The sequence below is a fragment of the Aythya marila genome (assembly GCF_965140915.1).
Source record: "Aythya marila genome assembly, chromosome: 2".
Classification (NCBI taxonomy): Eukaryota; Metazoa; Chordata; class Aves; order Anseriformes; family Anatidae; genus Aythya; species Aythya marila.
In genome coordinates, this window is record NC_139043.1 from 98,511,561 (window position 1) to 98,529,214 (window position 17,654).

The window sequence follows — 17,654 nt, forward strand, 5'->3', positions numbered from 1 at the left end:
TGATATTTTTACTCTAAATAATTTCACTGATATGTAATGTTCCTTCTCATTCTGTTGAAGGGAAGTCAAATTGCACTGAAGTATGTCAGTAAGTTGTCTGTAATAGTATTCCTGAATATTAGAAATGGTCTGTGGAATCCCAGTATTGAGGCTTTAGGAAAGTAGCATGTTAAGAAAAGAATAAAAGGAGTGGGCTCAGAAATATTTTCCCTTTCCATCACTCTCATATCTCTTTTACTTAGAGAAAATAATAAAACACTTCAGTGTAAATAAACTATAAACATGAATTTAAAGAGGGAGAATTCCAGATAGGAAAATAGTGATGAATCATCAGAATGAGCATATAGACTCTGGTAACATTTACAATATGAATGCTACTTTTAATATGATCACTTTTTCATTATGGTGATGAAATTGCTTTATTTGTAGGTCTGTGAAAGGAAATCTTCAAAAGATGTGCTGAAGGAAGTTGCTGTAAGTGCATTGCTGTCTCTGTTGGCTGTCAGTAAAAGCGCCCAGAAATGTGCTTTAGAAGGTGAGCATTTAAAAATGTACGTTAAATGCTTTATAAATCAAATTTCACAGTTTTTAAATTATGTCCTATGTCAAAATAAAAGACCTAGTTTTCAGAGGCATTTTTTTGCATATTTTAATGGAGAAATTTAAAATAATAATAAATATTATAATAATAAATAATAAAATAATAATTTAAAAATAATTAAAACTTTTTCAGCTACAGATACTTTGTTTTGTCCAGTCCAAAACTTCATGGTTAAATTGTTATATGTTAAAATGAGAAGCGCTGTGAGCTTTTACAGCTAGCAGCATATTCATTCATTCAAAACTGGAGGTCTCTTCACACTAGGAGTGTCTTAGGGAACTGAACATCTGCTTTTCTTTGTCTCACCTTGCATGTAGCAAATCTACTGTGGTGGGGAAGTACTTAAGTGAGATAAATGCATGCCCTAACCTTTTGAAGTTTTAGTCTTCTGTGCAGCATTGTTGAAGATAAGCTGAAGAATTATGATTTGTTTTCCTCTTCTTCCCAATTCATTTTCATATGCTAGCCTAACAGTCTCCATCTTTGACAACTGTCTGTCTTGTTTCAGCGACTTGTAACTAATACAGAGCTAGGAGTATTTTGAAAAAGATCATAAAAAGAATTAATCAAAAATTATTTTCCACCTTCCATCTTATAAGTCCCTCCTTTGGACATTATATTTTTGGTTCTTAAGATTGTTCTACTAGACACAATCCATCTCAGGAACTGTAGTAGTAATTTTCTGATATAAAGAAATATTATAAGTTACAGAATTTGTAGAACTGAATCTTTAAATTTCAGTTCAGGAGGGTAACAGCAATCAAGATCATTGCAAGCAAGATATCTTATGTTCCATAATGGCCATTGTTGTATTGCCAGAAGATGTTAGTAACCCATCTTCTTAGTTTTTTTGTTTTCTTTTCAGTAGTTTTGAAATTTCATAAAAGGGTATTTTGAAGGGTATTTTGAATTCCTTTTTTAGGAATTAAAGTTAATTATGAATTATCTTCTATCTTAATTTTGAATTATCTTCTAAATATTAATGATTTTTGTCTTCCAGTTGACCTGATAGACAATTGTGTAGAACAGATGAAACATATTCATGCACAGCTGAATTTGGATTCTCTAAAGCCTGGGAAAGCACAGAGAAAAAAGGTAACACAAAAACAAACAAAAACAACTAGCCAAACAAACAAAAACAACTAGCCAAACAAACAAAACCCACCTTGATATAATATGGCACTTCTCAGCCCTCTTTTTCATTGACATGGATACTGTTGGTAGCTGTCACAGGTGAGTCAGAGTAAATGACAGCTTGTGGTGCTTCTGGATAATAGGGCTTCTTTAAGAGTCCCTGATTACGGAGCTTTTGCGAACTTGATTATTTCATCAACTTGCTCTCACACCCAGAGTTATGTTCATTAGTTCTCAATTTCCCATTAGGGCAATGCTGCTGAACACTGCTGGTTCAGGAAGGTCTGGCAGAAAGTTCATTGGTTCATGCTGCGCAGCTGCTCAGGTACCAGTCCTGGGTTTTCACAGCCAAAGCCTTCCTCCCTCTCCCCCCACTTTGTTTTCCCCAGAGACGGACAGCTTTTCTTTGCAGAACTTTAAGCCCCCATTTTCTTTAATCTAAGTAATTTGTGTGTGAAGTACAATGCATGATCAGCCTCTGAATTGGTGTTTCTGTCTCATGTCCCTTTATTAACTGTGGGATTCAGGACTTCCCACTTCTATCTGAACTAGCAGCCAGTCTATTCTGGTTGAAGCCAGGAACAAAAGAGCTTTTGTTTGAGACTTCAGGAGTTCAGTTCCAAATATTCACACATGTTTATCTGTTTTCCACCTGTCAGTGTTTGCAATTTATGATTTTTTTAGCTTACAACAATGTCTAATAGTCCTGTATTATCTGTATTATTTTTCAATCATAGCTGGACTTTCATCCTTTACAGTCATGGTCCTGCCCAATCCAACTAATTTTTCTGACATTTTTCTATTTCTCAGGTTTTCTTTCTGTGTCTTTCAGTTGGTGCTAACCATTTTCTGTCTTTTCCTGTTTCAGTCAATCTCCTTGCCACTCCACAGGTAGTTGCATTCTACTTGTGCATCCAAGTTATGTTTTTATATTCTTTAAGTTCTCATACTATCTGGCTTGCAGTTCTGGAAGGTCTGTAGGTCTTTCTGTCCTACATCCTTGGACTGGGTGCCTCAATCTCTTATTGACTCAATTTACCCTGTCATTAGTTTCTTTTCAGTGCTCTTTTACTTGTGCTTATTCCACTACCCGTACTCCCACATTCTCACTGTTCCCAAGTCTTTTTGTTTAGCTTTTATTTAACTTACAATCATTCCAGATTCTACATGTACTATGACCCAGCTCTTCCTTACCATATCTAGACATAGACTATTTACTATCATGCAACAGTTTGATGGGATTATTGTTGCAATCTGCCTATTTTCTACCATTTTCATTTAAGAGTATTATTAAAATACAAGCAATGACATCTGATGTCAAATTTGATATCTCATCCAATTCCAGATGATGCAGCAATTGTAGTAAATATCTTTCTGCTGGATAGAATTTTTCTCTTTGGCATTGGCACAAACAGACATTAGCCTTCATTTGTGAGGGTATGGAACTGTGTTTTGTAACAATGACCTCTTAAAAGAATTTGAGTTTGACCCTGAGACTTGAAGGTCACAATTTTTCTTGAAATCTCCTAAACACCTTTATTATCCCTTGAAGGAGGGATAATAGGCTGAAAGTTTTCTTGTTTTGGGTATGCCCGTTGAGGTTGGAGTCAGCTTGTTTTTTTATATTTATTGGGCTGAGAAGGGGAAGCTGCAGACATTTGAATCTTGTTAAATGTGGAAGGAATTTAAAATCTGAAAGAAAATGAAGAAAAAAATCATCTGAGAAAGGTGACCTTAAACAGCCAGAAGGATTTTTTTTTATGTTCTATGAAGAATTCTCTGGAAAAAATTTGCAGAAGACAACAGACTTCTCCATTGAGCTAGGACTGTAGGTTGGTGCGTCATGTGTAAGTGTGCTGTTGTTCATTTGTGGTGGTGGAGGAAACAGGAGGATTGTAGTGAAAAATGAAGATATCCTAAATAAATAAATAAATAAATAAACAGTGCCATCAGTACCATCTAATTTTTAAACAGCTAGCAGCTTACATCTGAAGTATTAATTGTAACCTGTGACATTTTGTAGGATTTATTGCTGTTTATTTAAATAAAATAATCCATCAAGAAATTCTTGAAGGAACTTTGTGAATAGCATTTTGTTTAGTTAAAAATGAGACATACCAGTTATATGTTTGTAATGTATTCCTTTTGTTTTGACTGTCGGCAAGTTTACGTAGTGTGATTTATAAGTAAGCATTTTTTCTTCACATTATTGGGGGCTAAGCATGAATCCTACTTTACCTCTTTTTTCCTTTATACTTGATAAAACAGAAATAGTCTTCTGGATTGAAGAAGCTTACTGGAATTAGATCCACTTTCAGAATTGGTTTTATGTATCAACCTTGTTAGAGGTCAGCCATCATTAGTCTTTTACTGTCAGAACACTACCATAAGGATAGGTATTTTGTTCACTTGAATGTCTGTATAGTACCTCACTGTTCAAAGGGCTGTATTTATCTTTGTACTATTCTTACCAGGTTGGAAACTTTCCTGTATTAAGGATAGGGAGCTAAGACACAGGGAATATAAGGATGTATTGGTCTGACCAAATACAGAGATCGGCAAGATAGAGTTAGTTTATCCTTGTTTTTATCCTTGTTTTATCTTGTTTAGGGAAGAAAAATTGGTTCTGTTATGAAGTGATTCATCTGACTTTTTAGATGTCTTCTTTAGGATGGAACAAATCAAACACAGAAAGCATTCCCTCCAATTCTACATTAGTGATAAGAGAAATGGAGCTCTGCATTACAGATCTCTGCATTTGGCCAGGTCAGTTCCCTTAGAATTAATGTGAGTTAGAAAGAGACAGGAGGAGGCGTTCAAGTAACTTGCTGTAAATGGCTTTAGTATAAATGTTTTAAGATAGCTGAGATTAATTTGACCTGAAATCAGAAGGAAACTCTGTGGAAGATATCTGACGTGAACATTGGTATCTTAGATTTGCACAGCTCCACTGAAATATGTTTCCTTCATTGCACAAAATGAATTCTGTTTGTGTTGATGATCTTCAAGTATTTTTCTCTAAATAGGAGGATAGCCTTAACAAGCAATTAAGATGTGCTATGCAGCTCCTTAGAAACTGCCTCTTTCGGAACGAAGAATGCAAAGTAAGTAATTCCTTCCAGAGGTGCCCCTCTTGAAGGCATGTATTAGTCCCCTTTTTGTATACAGAACACCATGTAAGTTATAGGCCTACATTAGCAATTTGTTTATCCCTAAGGTTCCCATATACCAGTGCTTCGGCTACACTGATGCAACTTGTCCGTTCTAGAATCAAGAACTTTACCTTTACACAAAGGAAAAAAAAAAAATAGATGAGGTTATTGAGCATTTTTCCTGTTTTCATCAAGGATCTGCAGAGACATTTTCTTGAAGGACAGAAGGACGTTGTTGTTGATAATTGAATTATTCTATTATTTGCTCTGTAGAACTGCATTCTTCTATTTCCATGGGTTTTAAGTTCCAATTAGTTTAACTGGAGTAGAATAAAACTGTAGAATGGGTAGCTCTTCAACAATCACAGCTGGAGTGAATAAATCTTTACTTTTATCTGCATGTCTCTCAGTAATTAAAACATTTCAGAGTGTTCTAAACAAGTTTGGCTTACTGACATAATTCTCCAGAGCGTTAAATTTAATAGCTAGCAAATAATATTCAGTAACCATATATTATGAAGCTGACCTGAAACAAAAATACTTGCTGCCAAAATATTTTAATACTAAGGTTTGTATGGTTTATAAAGTGTAGGCATATATATTACTAAAAAGAATTTCAAGATACTCACTGAAGAAGTTAAAATACGAACAACTGAACAATGGCTATAAATGTCTTGTTGGAATCATGGATCTTTCATTAATGTTGTGGGGTTTTGCTTCTCTCTATACAGTCCTTTAAACCAAACTAATGGGACACAACAAGATAAAAAGTATGCTTTTCTCACTTCGTTTATACTTCAACGTATTTAATAAAATAGTTTTCATTCTTCCTTATGTTCTCATAGATGGCAGCACTCAAAGTTCGTCTTGTTCCTGTTCTGAATTTGTTATGGCCATGGTTTTTAATAGATGACTCCTCAATGGAAATTGCTCTGCATTTGCTTTGTGTCTACACGGCAAACTATCCTGCAGGTATGAGAGTCACTCTGTGATGTAATACATCAACATATTTTAAAAGAATTAGGATAGCATTAAAAAAAAAAAGCATAAAAGGAAAAGAATGTCAATTTCTACCATAAGAGCAGAGTATAAAAGCACTGGTCTGGTCCATCAAAGTATATCAACAGCTTTGATTTTAATACATTCAAGACTTTTTTTTCACTCTATTGGTTTTAACAAGAATACAGGTGTGTTAAAGGATTAAATAAGACTTAATTCAAACCATATTTGAGGGTTACTCTGAAAGCCCTACCAAACTGAGTAGTATACTATAGACATACAACTTTGGGAATTGTATCACTGAGAACAGTATATCAGTATTTTATACGCTTTGTATTTAAGCCCTTATTGAGAAGATTCTGGTTTTGAATTATTCAATATTATAATTTAATTCCAGGTTATATTTCTTCTATTTATATATTGGGCTTAGTTAACTTGTGTTTGATGAAAGTATATTTTGTGTAAAGATTTTTTTTAATTGAAGAAATTCTCAGAGTAATTATCCCTGCTAATAGAAGCCTCATTCCATAACCTGGTTTATTGACTGAGATAACAATTTGCTAGTGGCTTGAAGAGTGCCATATAAGTATGTTGTTTTCTCCCTATCAATACACCTTTAAGAATTAGCTTAGTTAAAATATACTAACAGAACATAACTGAACATTTTTACATTCTTTTTAAGTTAATGTCTCCAGACCTCAAATCAGTTTGCAATGTACTTTTTCATAATGAGGTATTGTTGGTTTTTGTTTTTAATATGGACTTAAGAAATGCATGCATAAATTAGCCACACACAGGATATAAATTTAAAAGCAGGGAATATAAGGCTTTGTGATATACCGGAAATCAAGCTTAAAGTTCTGATGGTCTTTCCTGTTCCTCTGCCTCCAAGCTATATTTGTATTTTTCTTGCTAATAAGGTTTTGGATAAATGTTTTTCTCTTTATGTTCATTGTTGTTGATTTTTGAGGTGACTCAAACTTACTTATCTACTTTGAGCTGATTAACCGCTTTCCCTTAGTGCAATCAAATAAATGATGCAGATGTTTGTAATGGTTAAAGACTATTTTGTTTTTACTTACTCTTGCCATGTAAATAATTAACCACAGTTGCAGTTGGCAAATATCACTAAATTAAAATGTATATGTCCACATTCATGCATAAACATTGTATTGGCAACTTACTTGTTCCCTGCTGCTGTGCTAATTTGAGCTTGTAGTCCTGTAGCATAGTATTTTGCTTGGTACTGTGGTACAAAGTAATGATAGCTCCAGACAACGCTCGTTTCTCAGAAAAGTACTTTAAGAAAATAAAAGTTTCAGAGTACAGACAAGATTTGCGAACCAGTTTCAGAGGGTCACTTTGGATTCTCATGACACACAATTTTATAATGCCTTGGATATAATGTACCAGGATACATTCCGAGACAGAACAATGACTTTTTTTAACAGCAGAATAAACTCTTAGATTCTAGAAAAGTAGACTGCTATTCCTGTAAAGTGCTCCATTTGAGTCACTTTTCTATTCAAAGCACATCCCATTTACTTCACTGTGGTTCAAAGGAATTAAATACAAAACAAAACAAAAAAATCCTTTTAAAAGTCCCAGCTTGATCTTTGAACTGTTAAGCCTCTCTTTAGATGGATTTTCTTTTTTTAATGAATATGTACGTTCCTCATCTGATAAATGTTTAATTTCCTTAAGGTTGTACTTCACTTTGTTGGGTCAGCGGTGGACAGCCATCACTTTCTGTACGAAGTGCAGCTGGCAATTCATTAATGCATAACATCTTGAAATTGGCTTCTCAAGTATCAAATGATAACAGCTCACTTCAGCAGGTGGTCTTCAATCTTCTTTCTAACCTTGCTTTGTCTCATGACTGTAAAGGCATTATTCAGAAGGTAAATAATATTTACTGATTTTTCACAATGTCATATATGCACTTTCCTCTTCATATTGAAGTATGAGGTTTTATTAAGGAGTATCTTGTGATTAAAGTTAAACTGTCCCATCTCCTTCAGCCTTTCCCCATATATGACATGCTCTAGTCCCTTAATCATCTTTGTGGCCCTTTGTTGGACTCTCCAGTATGCTCATGTCTCTCATGTGCTGGGTGAGGTGCAGAATTGGCCATAGTAATCCAGCCTCACGATTACTGAGTAGAGTGAAAGTATCATCTCTCCACCTGCTGGGAATATGTAGCCCAGTATACCTTTAACCTTCTTTGTGGTAAGGTCACATTGCTGACTCATAGGATCATAGAATTGTTAAGGTTGGAAAAGACCTCCAAGGTCATCTGGTCAAACCATCCCCTACCACTAATATTGCCCACTAAACCATGTCCCTAAGCATCACATCCAACCTTTCCTTAAACACCCTCGGGGACAGTGATTCCACCATCTCCCTGGGCAACCCATTCCAATGCCTAACCACTCTTACTGAGAAGAAATTTCTCCTGATTTCCAACCTGAACCTCCCCTGGCACAACTTTGAATCCATTCTGTCGAATCCATTCTGTCTAGTCCTATCTCTAGTAATCTGCAAGAGGCCAATCCCCAGCTCCCCACAACTGCCTTTCAGGTAACTGTAGAGAGTGATAAGGTCTTCCGAGCCTTTTCTTCTCCGGACTAAACAAGCCCAGTTCCCTCAGCTGCTTCTCATAGGACGTGTGTTCCATGCCCTTCACCAGCTTCATAGCCCTTCTCTGGACACGCTCCAAAGCCTCGATGTCTTTCATGTTCAACTTGGTGTCCACCAGGACTCCCAGGTCCTTTTCTGCAAAGCTGCTTTTCAGCTGGATGGCCCCCAGCATGTACTGGGTTTGTTCCTCCCTACATTCTTCTCCTTGTTGAACTTTGAGATACTTGTCAGCCCATTTCTTTAGCTTGTTGAGGTTCCCCTGGATGTTGATATGACCCCCTGACATATCAAACATTCCTCCCAATGCCCCCTCATTATCTGTGAAGGGGAGGATACTATACATTTAACACTTGTTTGTATAAGTAAGTAATCAAGAACACAGTATACTGTATACACAGTAATACTGCATTGATTCAGTTATATTGTTTCTATCTCATTTGGGGACAAAAACACTAAGCACAAAGTAAAACGCTTATGTAGTGTTAGAAATTGTACTTCAAATAACTGTATTATGTTGGTCCAATTTTTAAGTGTCTACTACATAAATGATTACATGTACCATATTAACTTTTTAACCAAGATACAGATTCTTTAAAGTTATATATAAACCAATATATAACACAAATGTTTATATATATTAAAATGTTTATATATTTATATTTAAATAAAACGTTAGTATATAAATAAAAACATCAGTACTAGGTTTTGATCAAGCATACAGATTGAAAGGTCAAACATTAGCGGAGAAAATATGGACTACTATATATATCCTAACTTCTTTTTTCTTCCTTCTGACAGAGTAACTTCCTGCAGAACTTTTTGTCCCTTTCATTACCAAAAGGAAGTCATAAAAATCCTAGTAACATATGTATTCTTTGGCTAAAGCTGCTACTGAACATATCTTTTGGAGAAGATGGACAGCAAATGATTATGAAGATAGATGGTTTTATAGAACAGATCGTGGAAATGTGTAAAAATAGGCACAAGAATAGCCAATATATAGCACTACTTATTCTACATAACATTTGTTTTAGTCCACCAAATAAACCCAAAATATTAGCTAATGGTAAGTGCCTAAATGGTATTTAAGCTATTAGAAAATATTATATCTTCAAAAATGCCATGTTTTCATTGTAATTTGGGTTCCTGACCAAGAACTTTATAGAAGTGCCTATCTAAGTAATACTAAAATGATTTTCATTGAAGTTTTTATAGAACTAATATTTTGTCAGAAATGGTCTTAAAAACAAGAATTTGTAACAAAAAGAAAAGCAAAACATTTAAAAAATATCATGAGACTGATCATTTGAATATAGTAATTCAACGTGAATTAAAGTATTTTTACAGTTTTCTCAAACAGCTAATTTTTTAGAGGGAGATCTGAAGAATTCCATGTGTTGTTGTCTGAAACAATCTAATTTAGAATTGTTGAATATTTGGGTTTTCATAACTTTGGACAAAACCTTATTAGTTCCTGCGAATCAAAGTTGTTGACGCAAATTTTTATGTTTTGGCATGTGCTGAAACTGTTTATAATAACAGTGAAGTTATGATCATGACATATGTGTTTAATATAACAACATGGACAGAACTTTTCTCAGTTGCTTGTAAAGGGCATGTTTCTTTCTCCCACTTAATTGCAGAGAGAATGCTCCTGCTTTCCTTATAAGAGACTCAGCAGGTCTCTTATAGTGTCCATCCTTGTCATTTTTTCCCCTGCAATACTGATTTGCTGCCTTAATTATAAGTGTACATTATCTGTGCATTTTGTGAAGTGAACAATCTGACTTGAAGAGACTTAAAGGTTTCAGAGTCAGACTAGAAAATTAAACTAGAAAATTAAGGTGCCTACGGCAGGGTTAAAATATTTCTCATCAGTTAAAAATAACCTATGTAGTAATTACTATGGAAAATAGAAACATCTTAATTTCTATCCTGATATGATAGGCTCAAGTTGTGGATACTGGGAGTTATAAAAACCTTTTATGGCTTCCTCAGTTCCAGTGCATATCTGATGGCTGTGCATAACATGTGCATGTTTTGTTACCAATTTCTTATTTTTCAGCATTATTTTTGTTTTTTCTGTGTTTTTAAATACTAATTTCAATTTTGTGAGCATATTTAAATTTAATCAATCTGATAATATAACTTTGGTAATTCTTCTTCCATACCAATACTTGTCATAGAAATAAGTGCGCTCCAAGGATAAAAATAGAGACGTATATATTTGATGATATTTTTAGATGAGGGTGGTTTTTGTTTTGTTTTTGTCTCATTAGATACGGCTGTTGCAGTGCTGTCTACCTGTTTGGAAAGTGATAGTGAAGCAGTTCAGAGGATAGGAGCAGCTTCACTTTGGGCTTTGCTTCACAACTATCAGAAGGTTAGTATTTGCAAAATACTTGAAAAAATGTAATGTTACTGTTATACATGGCAATCTTTTAAGTAAACAAAAAATAAAGCTTATACCAGCAATTCCATTTTCTTATGTTAATAACGTAGGTGATCAGGCTGGGGGGATTGAACAACATAGTAAGTAACTTGCCCTGTGTGATTTCAGACTGCTTATATAAATGCATTCTGGATGATGACAAAGTCATTTGCTAAAATTCCAGCATTTCATATTCCTAATTATTGTCATTTTCTAGTTTAAAACAAAGGAGTTAACTTTGCTGTTAAAGTATTAACATGGGGGGAAAAATCAAGTGATTTTATTTTGTTTGTGTGTGCTTCAGGCAAAAGTGATTCTGAAGAATCCATCAATAAGGAGAAAAATAGATGAGGCTTATTCTGTAGTGAAGAGTAAGTTTAAATGTCATCTAATGTCAATTATGTATTTTTCCATCAAGTAGCTCACTAATGCATTTTAATTTATATCTTCACGATATTTTTTTTTGCTTTCCTATAAGATTTTGAGGGGATATTTTCATCTCTAAAATCATGAGTACAGATATGATTTTTAGCTAGGCATCTTTTGAGTACTTCAAGTATCTTTCATAGTATTATGGTTAACAAATTTTTAAATTTTAAATCTCAGGTTAGTTTGTAAGAACAGGTCAGATTTGGTTTGCAGCAAAATGCTTTCTTTGCTACATGCTATGCTTTTGTGTTAATTCTTAAACTTAGTGGAAAGAAAGTCTTCATCTAGCATCTACTTTGCTTAACAGTTCTCAGATTGACTTGATTCAGCTACATAGATTAGGGATCATAACAGAACATTGTACCAGTCTGTACCATGAGTTAATTGAAACCTTGAGTATTTTCCTCAAGTAACTGAAGATAACTATAGGTTAAATAGCTTTTATATGATAGGTTGCTATCTTCAGCTCAAGAGAAAATCATTTTGAAATGATTTTCAAACATTGGTGTGGAGTTGCAGCTTTAGTAGGTAACAGTGGATTTGTAGTTAGTCACATCAGACTCTGATCTTAGAAACACATGCAAAAGTGTAATTTTGAGCCAATGTTTTGCTGCTGATTTCATTTGCTCTATACTTGTAATCAAATAGGTTCATTGGTGCAGAGGCTTGTTCCCACAGTATTTTGCAAGACAGAATTTCTGTCACAAAATTTCTGCTTACATCGAGCACTACTTGACAGTATCATAGGTAGGAGATACTAGAACGGATCATGATAGTTCATCCTGTGCAATTGTAATCCATTGATTTCATCGTTGTGCCGTTTCAAATTCATCCTTCACAAAGTCAACCATCAATATATATATGCATTATATATAATATGCAATATCAATAATATGATGCAATGTTACATTATAACAAAATGGTTTAAAATGGTATAAAAATGGCTAAAATGGTAGATTGTTCTAAGTACAAATGGATACATTTTTCAACATGCCTCTTGTTCTTTTTCGTTTCATACTTTGCCTTTCCCAAGGACGAGTTTTAAGAAAAACAAGCGATTACCTTATTGTAACACAGAAGAATCACAAGGCATTTTTCACCTTTTTTTTTTTTTTTTTTTTTTGTTATAACTGAATGGGGTCTTGGAAATGTGGTTAATTACAGCCTTTTAAAAGCAAACAACAACATAAACAGACTTTGCAACATATACTTTATGTTCTAAATTTTCTACTCATAACATAGTGGATATACTTATAAAATAGGATGAATTCTAGCAAGGTGTTTGGTATGATCTTTGATAAAAATATTCATTTTTTATTCAGAATCAGCGAGAAGTTCACATCTTGTTTTTTCTTCCTTTTAGCTACTCCACAGCCAGAAGGGAATGAGCTAAATGCCTACTACATAAGATGCTTAGAGAATATTGTGCAGCTTCTTGATTGTTAATGATTATCAGATGAATTCTTATCTTGAAATTGGACAGATTACTCAATGGGAGCCTGAAACTTAAAGAAAAGACTTCTAATTCATGGATTTATGAAAGTAGCATGCATGCTATGGAAGAAATTTATGAAGCCTTTGAAGAAGGAGTTGATCACTTTGGACCAAAGAAGTTGCACTAGTTGTGGCTCAGACTGTACTCTAATCCCAACTGGGAAGTTATAATGATGCTGCTATGTAAAGTATGTACACAGGAGAATGAATGTACAGAGGAAAAGGATGTGAAAAATCAGTAATCTTCTTAAATTATGCATTGAAATTGTTACTGTAAATTATTAGAGTTGTGGTTTCAGTTTGGTCTTAATAAAATTTTGTTTGTTTTTTAATTCACTTCAGCGTATGGTGTCTGTGGATCATAACTTATAATGTTGCAGATAAGAACAGTGGAAATATACTTAGATTTAAGAACTTGTAGTGTTGCCAGTCATGTTGTGTTATGCCTGTTAGGTATAGAACAGCAGCATGTGAATTTTAGTTTTGAAGGAGCTTTCAGTTAAAACTGCTGCATTTTTTTAAATGCTAACAATTTAAAAAAAAACCCTCTCACTTAGTGATATTACAAGTGACAGATATGCTGACAATCAGTTTATTCAGGTTGAGGTATGTGCATCAGTTTTAGTTACAACATCATAGAAAATAGAAAATACTGAAACAAAATCTTTTACTTTCCATTTCATAAACACTCCAAAAGCTTTTCCTTTAGGAAAAAATAAAAACAAACACCAGGCCTGTGCTTTCTTTGATCTGCTACTATGTAACTATGGTCATATGCTTTTCAGTATTACATACTAAATGATTTTGAGGGAAATATACGTTAATGCCTGAACGCAAGACAGTTTTGTAGAACATGCTTCTGAAATATTTGCAGAGTGTTTAAAGTTTCCCCCAACACATACAATTTTATGTTAAATCAGGGAGAGATAGAAGCGAGCAAATAGCAAAACTTTGGTAATGTCTCTAAAAGAGTTGTAGCAATGCCATATTTATCTGTCACTAGCATTTTCTACCTAACCAAGTGATAAAAGATGTTTTCCACTGACAAAACAGAGGGGATTTTTGTTTGTTTCAGCAGTGCCCAAAGAACTTTGGGTGCTCCCACCCTGGAAGTGCTGAAGACCAGGTTGGATGGGGCTTTGAGCACCCGTGGCAGGGTGGGAGATGGTCTTTAATGTCCTTTCCAACTCAAGCCATTCTGTGTCTTTATGACGTAGAATGTGTGATTTGGTATTACTCATTTGACAAAACCATGATGCTTATAACAGCTGTATTAAATAATTACTAGATATATAATTATCAGCTAACCTTCCTCTCCCTAACAAAACAAAAAGCAAAGAGGCCATCAAAGCCTGACTCTTTTCCACTTTATGCATTGAATAATCATTGTTACTTGAAAAATGGTTACTAAAAGCTGTCATTCTCATTTCATACTATTGCAGGATGTCCCCTTCAAATTAGCAAGATTATTTCAAAGATTTTCAAAAAGTTATTTCAGTGTTTCAGCATACTCAACCCTGATGATGTCTCTCAAGTCGAGATGTAAGTCACAATGCAGATTGTGACTTTGCTTTGTAACACAATGCATTTTGATTTTTCAGAGACAAAAGAAAAATGAGCACTCAATGCCAAATTATGTTCAGTTTAAGTAACCTAAAATTTAGCAAGGATTGTCAGAGCTCTTTCAAAGTGCAGAAATACTCAGGGTGAGATGAAGTAGAACTGCATTTTTAAAGCTTATTCAACCTTTTTTTTTTTTTTCCAGTCTGATTATTAAAATGTCTTTAGAGATCCACAATGCTGGAAGTCACTAGCCTTGTAAAGAAAGCAGTATGTTCTCGAAGTGGAAATGCAAGTTGAGATGTTTGAAGATTGCAAACCAAGAGATGTTTGAAGTCTTGTAGTTTTGGTAGCTAACTGATTCTCACATCTGAATTATTTAAGTCTGCACAGAGAAAAAAACTGTTTAGTTAATGTAACGTTCCTTCACATGATGGTGGATATTGGTTTCTGTTTTTTTTAAATATCTATAAGCTAGCTATAGTTGAATGATTTCATTAAATACATACCCAATGTAATAAGAACATAAAATAAATAGGATGCCTGACTACTGTTAAACATTTCTATTTTACTGAGCTGTAAAAATTCTTGAAGAAATTATTCATGTTAAAAAATCTAGACAAATTGCTAGTACATTTGTTGTTACAGTAAGCTTGAGTGTTGTGTTTATCTGAAAATTCAGCAGAGACAGATAACCTCTATTTTCTCTGTATTTTGTAATGTTTTTACAATTATGGGAGGCAATTAACAATGGCATCAGTACATACTGGTGGTTGGTATTGTTCCTCAGGAAAATCAAAAAAAAAAAAAAAAAAAAAGCCTCTTGAGAGTTCATGCATCAAATCTCTATACTTACTTTGAGTACAAAGTCTTCAGAGAAGACTTTAAACTGAAAGGTAATTTTCATCATGCATCTAACTCCTCTAATGTAACTTCCTAATCTAACTTCTCTCATGAATGGCATGGCCATGCAAGCTTGTTTTTTCCTTTTTAAATCCTTATCCAAAAGAACACTATTACCATTTGCATTAACTCTTACTTAGTTGCCTTCTCTTTTTAGAAGTTTGTAATCAAGTAGGAATTTATTTTAAATTTGAAAGAGATATATACATAAAATCCACTTCAAATGAGGCTTTCACGTTTATCAAAGACTGTGTCATCTATTGCATGTTAAAAGCTTTCAAGGAACTCATTTCCACTTGAGTGGTAAAAAAAATTGCAGATTAAACAAATCATATTTGGCTTTGGTATGGGGCACGTTCATGCGAATATATACATTGTCATGATTTACCAGTGAAGTTTTCAAACTTTTGAGTAATAGATTTTCAAGCCCACATGAAAATTCTCAGATTTCAATTACGAGAAAGTCATTAACCCCTCCCCCCTCCCCCCTGAGATTGGCAACTATTAGTTTCCTGGTAAATCAGACAGTATCACTCAGTCGTAGCAACTATATGACCCCTGGTAGAGTTTTTCATCACTCAATATCAAACTTGCAAATTGCAGAACTTCTTTTACTAAAGATGTGTAAAGGCTTTTGGCTTCAGGGGGTTGATTGAGCTGTCCGTGCCAGACCATAAAGGGGAAAAATTCTATACTGAGACTTTGACCCAGCTTTATGTAAGGATTTCCCTTCACAGTTAAGTGAGACAGCTTCTCAAATTTGATTGTCCTTCAAGGAAGTTTTTTACTGTCCTTTTGGGGAAAAAAATTAAAAATGGTTAGCAAAGATCTGAAGAATGCTGTCTAGGGGGACTACAGTTCAGGCTTCCTCTGATTGTTAACAAATAAAAATAAAAACATCCCTTCAAATCTTTCCCACAGATGGCCTCCTAGAGTTATTTTACAGCTGCACCACTGTCATAGCAGTTATACTACCCTTGCTTGAGTTGTGATAAGTATAATTTCACAATACCTTAATCCTTTTAACTCATATTTTTGCTTCTGGGCCACGCTGTAGAAGATGTGCATTCTTCATTTATCATCTGCTCTGTATTTTTTTTTAATTACTTGACCTCATTCAGTAACTTCAATAAATTAATTGAAGATACTTAACTCATCAGTATTAATGCAGCTTAAATAGTAACAGGAACCAGTGCTCAGCACAGGAAAGATGATTGCCTGGAATGTTTAACAGTTTTAAACAAGTATGGCAGAGTTCTGGGGTGTGCAAACTAGTATTGTCCCCAGTTTAATGACAATATTTGACAATATTCCCGATAGCTGCTTAGTCTCCCCTTTGGTAACCTGGAAGGGTTTGGCTCTGTAGATGAGGGTCATTCTATGCTCTCTGGTCTCAGTGCCAGCTGCTCATAGGCGCATCTTACTTATTTTTATTCGTGGTGTTTTAGGTGCTTAAAATTAACGATCGTGACTTTACAAGTCAGTTTGGTATTCTGCTGTGTGTTCTACCTGCCAGCCCTAACTCAGCTACCATGACCTTTCCAAGTGTGGGAGGGAAGTATGAAAACTGGTCCAATTTTCACTGGAAGAGGAGATTCTTACAATACCACTCTCTTCCATTGCAAATGGGGAGTGGCAATCTGCACTGGGTTTACATCAAACAAATGGGCTCGGGTTCACAAACGTACTAATTCTTTGTAAACTCATGAATCAATATTGAATAATCAATTTGAGTGTTTTGTTATCATTTGAGCTTCTTCATTATTTACACACAGGTATACGAAAGCTTGTACTTTTGAGATTCTGGTCCTTAGATATTTGGCATGTGTCCACAGATCGTTGTAGATCAAGAATGTAATTTTAAGAGATCAGTACTGCATGTGATTTTTGCGTATGATTCTGTAATTTTATTCAAAATGAACAAGTTGTAAGCCAGTTGGAGTTTGGAAACAGATTCTGTTTTGTTCCATTAATTTTTTACTTTTCCTTTCAGCTTCAGCTGAAAGTAAGAATAATCTGTTCTATAAAGAAATCTCAAGAGGCTAGGAAAAGAAATTTTATTGTTTCATATTACATTTTATTGTTAGATTTTTATACTTTATTCAGAGAATGCTTTTGAATTTTGAGTAACTTCAGCATTAGTATTTTTCTGTTTTTATTGTCTTTTGTTGTTTTTGACACACCTTTGATGTACCTTTATCTACCTTTTAGATATAACAATGCATTATCAAGAGCCTAAAAATATACATTTTTCTGGTCAGCAATTCTATCCAATACATGAATCTTAAATTTAATTTGGCATTTCTAATTC

General features: G+C 34.3%; 1 protein-coding gene across 8 annotated transcripts in view; it reads left to right on the plus strand.

Moving 5' to 3' along the window:
* Positions 1-13,110, plus strand: part of RTTN (rotatin) — an 83,962-nt gene extending 70,852 nt beyond the window's left edge. For 5 of the 8 annotated variants that reach the window (XM_082753592.1, XM_082753594.1, XM_082753596.1 and 2 more), the window contains 9 exons: positions 430-535; positions 1,602-1,696; positions 4,762-4,839; positions 5,733-5,859; positions 7,591-7,787; positions 9,325-9,592; positions 10,806-10,909; positions 11,262-11,328; positions 12,750-13,110. In XM_082753592.1, the coding sequence (XP_082609718.1) occupies positions 430-535; positions 1,602-1,696; positions 4,762-4,839; positions 5,733-5,859; positions 7,591-7,787; positions 9,325-9,592; positions 10,806-10,909; positions 11,262-11,328; positions 12,750-12,832 (1,125 nt within the window). In that variant the 3' untranslated portion in view covers positions 12,833-13,110. Of the gene's footprint in view, positions 1-429; positions 536-1,601; positions 1,697-4,345; positions 4,502-4,761; positions 4,840-5,732; positions 5,860-7,590; positions 7,788-9,324; positions 9,593-10,805; positions 10,910-11,261; positions 11,329-12,749 lie in introns of those variants that run through there. The other 3 variants (XM_082753595.1, XM_082753598.1, XM_082753599.1) reach the window with 3 other exon arrangements.
* The last annotated feature ends 4,544 nt before the right edge of the window (positions 13,111-17,654 follow it).